A 10,668-nucleotide genomic window follows, 5' to 3' on the forward strand; every position below is an offset into this window, starting at 1 on the left:
CCAGATAACTCTTAAGCTCCATGTGGCAAAGGGTTTCGAACCCTTGGCCATCAGCTTAGCACAGGACCCCGCTTACCGCATGGGATACCACCTCGGTGGTGATAACAGCGGTTTCTTCATGATGCATAAAAAAGAAGAGATTAATAGAACCTACTGCTGCCCCGTTCTCATATTGAAAGATTGGATCGTGTGATCGGGCATGATCATCAAAATCACTTAAGCATCCAACCGCATTCAAGATCACCTGATCCTGTTTGATGAAAGGCCTGCACAGCGACAATTACGAGTGATATTTTTTAAAATATCACAAAAAGAACTCGATATTTTGTTTGCCAATTTCAACTGTCAAAATGATATCATATTAAAATCTCATGATATTATTCATTTAAAGAAACATATACAGTGATTAATTTCCTGAGAAAAAGACCATGGTGGTGGTTACCCATGTGGTCAACGGGGTCCTGTGTCAAGCTGAAGACCCAGTATCGAATTCCACTGGCACATGGGACTGGGTGGCAGTGTCCTCAACCTAGAGTTTTTACCTTGCAAGGTGGCGGGCCCATTAAGTGACCCAGTTCTTGGTGATGGTTCCTTAGTTATAAAAAAGTATTTCTTGAGAAAAATGTTTTGTTTCATTCTTTTATATATATATATATATATATATATATATATATGTGTGTGTGTGTGTATTTTTACACATTATAATCTTTTAATTTACTCTTTTGTTGATAGCTTGTTATTTTAATTGAACTTTTGTCACTACGGTGAAAAAGATATGGCAAGCTTAATTGAAGGATTTAGATTTTTTGTTGTTGGGCCACCAGCTAATAGGGTCTTTGGTGCGTCGTGGTTTATTGGGGGATGTTCAACCTGTATAATATTGAGCATTATCATATAATAGTAAACTTCTTTTGTTGTTTCATTAGTTTGATGAGGCTAATCTTTCTATTTTATTTTTTGTTGATATTTAATGAATTTTCTTCTTCAAAAAAAAAATCCCGTCTTGGTCTTCTTCGAAAAATAAAATCCCTGCTTGGTCCTATAAATAATTAATATTTGTTCATGTCGCCGTTACCTACAAAATGCTAGGATATATATAAAACATGAATTGCCAAATCAGTTCTGGGATGAATCGCGTGATATGCCGATTCATGGGTGTTTTGGCGTCCTCATAATTTTGCAAACAAACAGTGCCTATAATGATGGTATAGTCATCAGAAGCCTTGCTAGCTTGCGATGATTGCTAGAATGACGGCCTTCAATGTCAAAAGCACAAAAAGTTCGTGCTTCGGAATATCAGCTGATGGCAGTCACACCCCACGATCACCGCGATTGGCTTTTCGCTTCCCCTTTTAAGCCGAGCTCTTCTCCTCAGACACCAAGAAAAACATCTCCATCCCCCCTCGTTTTCTCTTTTTAGGGAGCGAAGGATAGAGTCAGCACGAGATGGTGACTGTGTGTTTACTGCTCTACTTCTTCTCGCAGGTCTTTCTGGCCGAGCCATTCTCCCCTTCTGCAGAGCCCTTCCTACGAGCCACAATGCCTGCCACGGTACCGTCGCTGCCGGAGCATCCGGGCGCGGAAGGGTGCCCGCTCGACCTGCCGGAGGAGCTCTTCACGGGCATCGGTTCGGCCTGCGGAGACGGCAGCCACCCGGACCGCACCCGCTGCTGCCCGGTCCTCGCAGCGTGGCTCTACGCAGCCTACGCTCGAACGGCGCTGGCCCGGACCGTGCGGCAGTCGTCGCTCGGCAACGAAGACATGCCCGTCCTTCCCGACGACTCGGAGGCGTGCGTGGAAAACCTCCAAAGGGCGCTCAAGCGGCGCGGGATCGAGATCGAGCAGCCCAATGCGACGTGCGACGCCTACTTCTGTTACTGCGGGATCAGGCTTCACAGGCCGACGGAGTGCCCCGACGTGTTCTCTGTTTCGGAAGATGGCAATCTCGAGGCGGGCCCTGAAGCGGCCTGGCTGGAGAATGACTGCTCCAGCTACAGCTTCGCTGGCTGCACAAAGTGCTTGCAGAGGCTCTACAAGGTTAACAGAGATGATCACTCACTCAACCATTGGCATGGTTAATTAATTTCCTTTCCTTACTATTGATGGGAAATTTGATGGTGGTTTCCTTTTTTTTTCTTCTTCTTCTTCTTCTTTTTAGTTCAACGGGGACGAGGATGAGGAACAGGGAGGGAGGGTGGGGAACTGGAGGAGGCAGATCTGGGAGTGCGAGATGGCGGGGTTCGATTGGCTCCTCGCCGGGAACGCCATCAAGTACGTCCCAACCGTCGCGGCGGTGCTGCGCGCGTTCATGAACGACACGCGGGTCGATGACGAAGGGCGGGGCCCGCAGACCTGCATCTTGGACCCCGACGGAATGCCCCGGGCCGTCGATTCTGCTGAGCTGGTCTCGTCGGACGCCATTCGCCGTCCGACGCGCTTCGCGTGCCAGTCGCTCGCCTTCCTCTGCTCCTTTAATTTTCTCTTCTTTTGGTTCCTCCTATTTTAGACTGATTTCGTGTCCGGTTTTATGTTTGATGATGTGGGAAATTTTGGTCGTGGACACTAGTACGTAAATAACGAAGCACAGATGGATCTTCCCCCCTCTTTAATTTGGCTCTTGGTTGAGGTTAGGGATGTCAACGGGTCGGATACTGTTAACCCCACATGACATCCGACCCGAATCTGAATCCAATTAGTAGGATTCGGTAGCCAAATCCAGATCCGATTAGAAATTAGATTCAGGTTCAGTATTGAGTTTGTCATTGAAACCCAACCCTAATCCGACTAAAATCTGAATTGGACTGAAACCTAAACTCAATTAAGTGTAAATATCGGGTTTTAAGTTAGTCGGATCCGGATTCGGTCTTAACATTTTCCATCACACTCTGAATCTGAATAGAAATCAATTAGGTTGGATCCGAATTGGGTTTTTTTTCATTCAAATCCTGCCCGTTGACATCCCTAGTTGGCGTTTTGGTTGCATACATGAATTTTGCAAGGATCGAGACACGTTGAAGTGCGGACTTATCAAGAAAAAATAGCAACATGCATTGGTTGATGACTTGGGGTCGGTCATCCGCCAGAATTAGGTGGATTCGGATCTGAATTCGACTAAGAGGTGATTTGGGTGCGGTCAAATAAAAGACCCGAGTCCGATACAAATTACATAAACCAAATCTAGTCTACAACCAGTGAAATAAAATTTTTTTTTTTTTATGATTTGTTTACATTGGAAAATTTTCAAGGCTTAATTGAACTCGAATCGGACCAAAGCTCGATATGATATTTTATGAATCATAAACAGGTTCCATAGGCTAACCAGACCTCACAAATATCTTGGTGTGGCACATTTGTGGAAAGGAAAACCAATGAGTTGTGTTGGTATTCTAAGTTATAACTGTTAAATATGGCGTCACTAATCACTCAGATAGCAATGGCATTGCAGCAGAAACCGAGTCTCCACTATTTGCGCCCCTACATTTCATTCTCTTTGTTAGCATTTTAGCATGTCGGAACTTTTTGGTTATATATGGACTGTTTTATTTTTGAAGGAAAATTATTTCATAGCTTCAAAAAAATAAAAAATTGTCCATATATAACAATGTTAATCTACCTAGTAGCAAAATATAATTAATTGTCAGTTCTTGGACTAGTTATTTTGATAAGAAAAGAATTGTTTAACTTTAAACTATATATACATAAAGAGAGAAATGGGTACATGCAAAATGGGTTTTTCTGCTCTTCGGTTGTTGTTTTTTTGCAGTTTCGACCCCATAAAAGTGTTGAGCTGATCGATTTACAAGGAATCCACACCTTGATCATGTGTTTTTGATAAAAAAAAAAAACTGATATTTAGAGCCTCAAAAGTTTATAAAGATTTTGGACCGTTGATTTTTCAAATGTTATAAAACCTCACCCATGTGTCTAAATAGAACACTTCAAGATCTGATCCCTATAAAATCAAGTACATATATTACATATGTACGACCAAATTTTAAAAAAAAAACAAAAAAAAAAACTAAAAGAATCATTTAGCATATTTCATTTAACACATACCCATTATTATATATATATATATATATATTGAGAGAGAGAGAGAGAGAGTAAGTGGTCCCTTCGTAATTGTTTGGAGCCTACACATTATGCATGGGTCTTGGCCCTTGGAGCTCATGTTATTTAACAATCCGACATATTCACTGGCTGTCCTCGCTCCCCTCCCTTTCTTTCTTCTCTCCCTCTAGCTCTCCTTCCTTGCTTTCTCACCATCGTCGAGCTCCTCCACCTCGTCAAGTGCATCCTTTTCCCTCTCTCTCTCTCTCTCTTACACACAATCGAGGGCTACTCCCTCTCTCTCTCCTTAAACCCTAACTGCAGGGACGGCACACCCAAACTTAGCAAGTGGGCTAGGAAGAAAAAGATTAGCTCTTTCATGGAGGACTTCTCATGGTCCTCTAAACTCCTCAAGACAAGCTTGCCTCATGTTTTCATGGGTTCAGTTGAGCCTTACCAAGAGTACTACAGCTCAAAGAGCTTTCCTTTCTTTAGAGAGATTGTTCTCATTTTATTTGAGTCTAAAGGACCCAATATATGCATGAATTTTATTAATTTTAATGTTAAAATATTCATTTTTTATGTGAATTTCATCCAAATCAGGTGCAATTCGAGCATTCTTGAGTTATTTCAAAGTAGTTGGAGCGAAGATCCAGAGTCAAGATCCAAATCTTACATGCTTTAATCTCAAATTCATCTAGGCAAAGGTTAAAAAGTCCCAAATTGCCCTCCATAGGGGACGCAACCTTAGAATTATTATGAAATAATGGTATTTGCATTATAGTTTTAGAAATAAGATTACTTTTGAGTGTTTTTTATAATAAGAATATTATAAGTGTTTTTAAAAATTTAGAAATTATTCTTTTTAGGTTATCATTATAAATAGATTAGGAAACCTAAGAAGAGAGGTTCTTCTCCTTAGGAGCTGCCCCCCCACACCCCCCACCCCACACACACACACACACACTTTTTTTCCAACTCTTCCTTCCCATCGTGGGAAACTCTCTCTCTCCCTCTTTCTTCTTCTTTCTTCATTTTTTCTTTCTTCATTTTTTCTTTCTTCTTTCATTCTTCCTCTCCACGTGAGTTTCATGTGCAACAGCTATTTGGCATCACTCCTCACGTTGTGGGCAATTTCTGAGATGCAGCACCATCATAGAAAAAATCTGTTTTTTTCTCAACCCAATCCAAAATCGGGAACTACTACCGGTATGTTCCTTTTTTTACCTTTTCTTTAGATTTTTAGAGTTTCTTGCATATAGATCAGATTTTGTTTTATTCTTCTTACATTTTTAGATCTACTCTATTATTTTTGTGTATTATGATTGTTTAGGATCGCTTAGATTCATTATTTTAAATTTTAGAATTTTTTTTGGCTAAAAAACTCTTTTCTTCACCGGCTTGATTTTCTGTGTAAAACCTGAATTTTTTGGTCTGATAAACAGATTATTTTGGCCGATCCAGAAGGCGTTTAAGGCTAAAATTTTAATATGTGTTAGTTGTACGTGTCTAGAGTATTATCTTCAAATTTCAGCTCAATCCGACTAGGGGTTGGGATTTTACGACCATTATACTGAAGCTAGTTTTTTGGCTCCGCAGAAATCTGACTTCCGATTTTAGTTGCAGTGAATTTTGAAAATTATTTTTATTTTTATTTTTTAATTAAGTATCTTGGAGTGTATTTGATGAGTGTTTGGTATCTTAATTGAGTTGTTTTATATATGTCATGTGTTGGTTTTTGTCAAAAAATCAAAACCTAAAGTTAAGTTTTGAGTGCTTAAGTTAAGTCTAGTTGAGTCTTTGTCGGGTTACTATTATAGTATAGAAATAGTTTTGTCTTTTGGGTTTTCATTTTGTGTGATTGCATGTAGTGGCCTCGACAAACACCAAGGTGGACAAGGTGATTGAAGTGGATGCACTAAAGTTCATTGCACATAAGTTGAAGAAAGCTAGCTCGTGGTTATATTTAGAATTTTTATAGTTATGGCATTACGTCATTTCTATCATCTTTGAGTTGTAATCCATTTAAATTTTATTTTCACTCATAATTTTGTAATAGGCTTTATACACGTTTGCAATCATATTTTTTTTATTTTTGAGGCAATAAAGAGTATGATTTTCTTGGAATACTTGTTTTTATCCTGTTCCATGTGGTTCGACCCAAACTTTACCACTTTTGTGTGAGCCAGTTATTTAAATTTGGTGTGCGATTTATACTTGATTTTTATTGAAAATATCTTTTAAAATATTTCAAAAAAAAAAAGTAGACACCAAAGAGATCAAATAGCATATTTGTTGGTATGTGCTTTATGGGTTTTCATTTACTTATTTTTGTTTATATTGAACATGATTTTGATCTGGTTGGATTGGGGCATTTTTTATTTTTTTTATTGAATTTACTGGCTTTGGTTTCTTGGTGTTCTTCTTTGATGGTCTATTTTTATTTTTATTTTGATTTGGTTAGGAGACGATGTAGATTTGGAGCAACAGAGATTGATGGTGTCTTTGTATTAATTTTTCATCTGATGCAGGAAAGGACGTCGGCCTATTTTTCATCTACCTAGCAGAGTTTTTCATATGAAAATAAGACCTCCACAACCTCTCATAAACTATTATTATATATGTAGATCTATCTTACTTTCATTAAAACCATCATTTGGCTTTTGGCATATATATTAAAATTGGAACCGAAATGCAAAAATTGACAAATACAGGTAGACGTCATGGACGAAATGATGTGAGGGTGCTCGATTCTCCTCAGCCTATCAACGCCCATGATGAGCCCAAGCCTTCAAGTCGATGGTGAGCAGGATCCTAAACCCAAATGAAAATTACAGGGAGACACACAGGCTCCAGCCTTCCCTCTGTATATAGTGGAGGATAGGAGGTGTTATAAAATGTGAACTTCTTGACATTCATGTAACCCTTACCCTACTAAATCCCACTAATTGTCCACTAACTTTTCGTTAATGTGAAACCGGGTCAAACTATGTGTTGGACCCAAACCCAAATGTCCAACATTGGCTTCTCACTTTCATTAAGGCTGTCATGAGAGTATATTTCTTTTTTTTTAATCTAAACCTGATTTTTGTACTTTTATAATAATTTTTTGCTTGAGATTTGAGAATACACACAAGATATCTTGCTCATAATTGCATGTACTTTGCACAAAATCTTGTAAGAGGCAGCCTTTACGTCGTTAACAAATTATCTTGAGCTTGTTTGATTATTGTCTTAAAAGTTAAAAACATTTTGCTTTTACGATACATTGGCTCATTGATATAGCTATAGATGTGAAATTATGTGATATTTGATTTTTAAAGTTTGTGCTTTTCCTTTTATTCTTAGCATTTCTTTTATCTCAACATATATGATGTCATTATTCTTACAACACAAATGTTGAGGTCTAATTTTCGTAAACTCGCATCAGTTTTATTAGAAATATGTATCATCATTAAAGAAACCACGAACCATAACCTCGTATCAATGTCTATTAGAAACTCATACTAAAATTTTTAGATACATGTTACAATGAAAATATACCCGAAACTTTTGAGGCCCTTATGTACCCATACCCATCTCTGGAAACTATGGCTTGCATTAGAGGTCTTTTTAGCCTGAACGGTGCAAAAATCTTTTATATCAAAAAAAAGGTGTTTTTGTCAGATGATCACAATTGTGTGATCTTCCTTATCATTGATAGTAAAATCTTTACTTGGACATCTATCTTCCTTTTGTTCTTATAATGAACAGAATCTGAAATCTAGAACCCATTATACGTGCTTTTGTTTGGAAACTCTCAAGTGAAGTAAAGTGGAGTCTTGTTTGGATGCATTGTTTGATTGTTGAACATATAGGCTCCTATTTGAAGTGGTTGTTTTCTATATATATCCAGCAATACATGGTTCATCTTATTTCTCATGGACAGCTTGATGGGAGTGGCTCACACGGTTGATTTTCTTGGAGTGACAGAGCAATGTAGAAATTGTTGTTGAATGCAACATTTCAAACTGTGGCTGTCGTTTTTTATTGTATGCAATTTAAACAACTTTATAGAGCGGTAGCAAAACTGTGTGGTAGTCATTATCTTGATACATACAACCACTTCCAAGCAGTATATCTCTTTAATGGCTTCCTTTTCTTATCAAATTTGGGTTCGAACTTCCAAAGATGGCCTTCTCCATTACTTTCTCCTACCAATAGGATCACTATGGATAGTTTTTGTTGGCCTTTGTCGTTCTATTCTATGCTTATGTATGTGTTCCTTTCTATCATAATTATGCTGGTACTTGATTTCATGAGAGGATCAGTTCATGCCTTGGATGTCCATCTTAAAAATGAATGGCACCCATCAAACAGTAAAGAAGGCTCATTGTGAGCCATTCATTTTAAATCATTCAGATGCCGTCCATCCGAAACATGAGATGGGCCTCTCATTCATACAGGTTCGGTCATTTGGATGCAATTCATCTTGAGATCAATGGCATTACTCTGACCTGGTCCCATCTCCTTGATTTCCTGCTACGTATTCCAGTCTCATTCAAACGGAAGATATTTTTCTCTTAAGTTACCTATTGCTTCGGGACGCAGTTTAACAGAACCATAGCGTTGATTTGTCACTTTTTATGTGAAAACCTGAACGTCTTCTCACATTTCATTTTTCCCTAATGTACTTTTTAAAGGTGTCAATCAGTCAGGTTTGGTTTAGACTCAGGTGGAACCAGACCCAAATCTGATTTGAGATGATGGTACCGGGTCCAGACTCAAGGCCTAATCGGACACACCATAAGAGAAACCATGACCGGATCTTATAAGGATTACATGAACCAGACCCGGACCATACCTGATAAAATAATATTTTTTATCATTTTTACATTAAAAATTTGAGGATCTTAATTGGGCTCGGGTCTGGTATGCAATTTCACAAACCATACCGGGCTCTGTATATTAATCGGACCTGTCCGACCTGGATTCTAATCGAGCCTTCTTATTTATCACCAAACCCTGACCATATGGGGTTTGGTACAGGTCAGGTCCGGGTTAAACCCAACCCATTGATGCCTATTTTTTTTCTGTTCTACGTACAAGCATGATGGCAGCCAATTATGATCGAGTATCTTATTGGGAATCTTAGTCAGATATGTTGTCCACATCATGCAGGAATTGGGGGCTGTGTGTATCTCGATGGTGCTAACCCATATTTCAGGGGCCTGGGTTATGAAACACATCTGCTCGCATACCTTGGTTGAGTCACTTGACGTTTTGGGTTTTACTCACGTGTGATATGGATACTAAGAGGATATACAAGTGTTTGGGAGCAGGATTTGAAGTGTAGGGGAGGAATGGGGATTCACTGAATCCCCACCCTGGCAGCCCTTTGAGAGCTCAGAATTGGGAGATGGGAGTGAAGATTTTAGTGAAGTTGGACCGTCTTTTGATTTGAAGAAGCAAATTCTTCACACAAGCTATGTGAAAAGCTTGCTGTAGATAGATACAATAGAGGCTGTTGTGCAGACCTTGGGTATTTGTATCCGATGGATTCAGTGGCACAATTCCACGAAGTTGCAGAACGTGTTGGGACCTAAAGGCATATAGTCAAGCCAAGTAATAATTGGGATTTTAAATTTTCATGGTATAATATCCAAACCAGATCTAGATAGATCTCGATCAAAGATGTTTCACAGGAATCGAGATCTTTTAAAAATCTTACAAGGTCACTTCAAAGCAGGATCGAGCTCTCAAAGACCCCATTTTTTTCGAAGACTGTCTTTAAGACAGATGATGCCTTCCACTTTGTATGAATTGAATATGTAAAGGGTTCTTAACATCATTTTCTCCAGAATTAACCAATCCGCTGCACTGCTTGTTTTTGGGTTAGAGACAAGATTGGCTTATTTCAAGCCAGCCCGGTTGACTCCAGCCTAATAGTCTAATTAACTACATGTAAAAATGGTCAATTCAGATGAAGCAACAGGTTCTAATAAGAACCTAGTCTAGCTCAAAAGGAACGTTCCAGGAATGAAACTAGGTTATGATGAAGGGCCCAAACTCAAAAGATACAATCCAAATTATATCCCAATAGAATCAGATAATCCAAACTAATTAATGACCCAATAAGAATCAAATTCAAGTCAAAATAGCAACCACAATGGATCGGTGTATCCAAAATCTCATGGTTTTTCTTGGATGAATGCATACAAATCCTCACCACGAAATCCAGATCTCATTAAGAATCAATAGATGCCCACAAGGGCTCCGCTCATCTGGTAGGGGCAACTTGTGAATGTCACCAAGTTGATGGGACATCACAAGATCGAAACCCATGGGTGGCATCCCTTGCCAAAAGGTCGAAGCTGGGTGTACTCCTGGGTGGGAAGGGGACCTCAAGGGTTTTACCAACAGGAGGCCAGCCAATGTGCAATCGGTCTTGGTCGGTGTTGGATAGTGTTGGTTTTCCCTTGGATTATCCAAAAAAAAAAAGAATAGATGAAACCCAAGTCTCACTCTCACACAAAGAGACGCCCAACACACCTTACATGGAAATTCTTTCTATCTACAAACTATCAGCAACAAAATAGTGAACCTTCTTAGTTAATGTTTCATGCAAAATAGGAAATA

At 39.0% G+C, this 10,668-nt stretch overlaps 1 protein-coding gene across 1 annotated transcript; it reads left to right on the forward strand.

The window, feature by feature from the left end:
• Nucleotides 1-1,446: 1,446 nt before the first annotated feature.
• On the forward strand, nucleotides 1,447-2,506 carry LOC149816110 (putative GPI-anchored protein At4g28100). The gene is made up of 2 exons (XM_089988044.1): nucleotides 1,447-2,037; nucleotides 2,159-2,506. Exons 1-2 carry the CDS (start codon nucleotides 1,447-1,449, stop codon nucleotides 2,504-2,506), a joined length of 939 nt encoding a protein of 312 aa, XP_089844170.1.
• The last annotated feature ends 8,162 nt before the right edge of the window (nucleotides 2,507-10,668 follow it).

Source organism: Nuphar pumila, chromosome 14 (genome assembly GCF_984573655.1).
Source record: "Nuphar pumila chromosome 14, dmNupPumi1.hap1.1, whole genome shotgun sequence".
Lineage (NCBI taxonomy): Eukaryota > Viridiplantae > Streptophyta > Magnoliopsida > Nymphaeales > Nymphaeaceae > Nuphar > Nuphar pumila.

Bases quoted from the DNA above. Each gene is read 5' to 3' on its own strand.
- LOC149816110 (XM_089988044.1), top strand. From the start codon at position 1,447: ATGGTGACTGTGTGTTTACTGCTCTACTTCTTCTCGCAGGTCTTTCTG. The intron at 2,038-2,158 runs GTTAACAGAGAT...TCTTCTTTTTAG, and splicing joins GCTTGCAGAGGCTCTACAAG to TTCAACGGGGACGAGGATGA.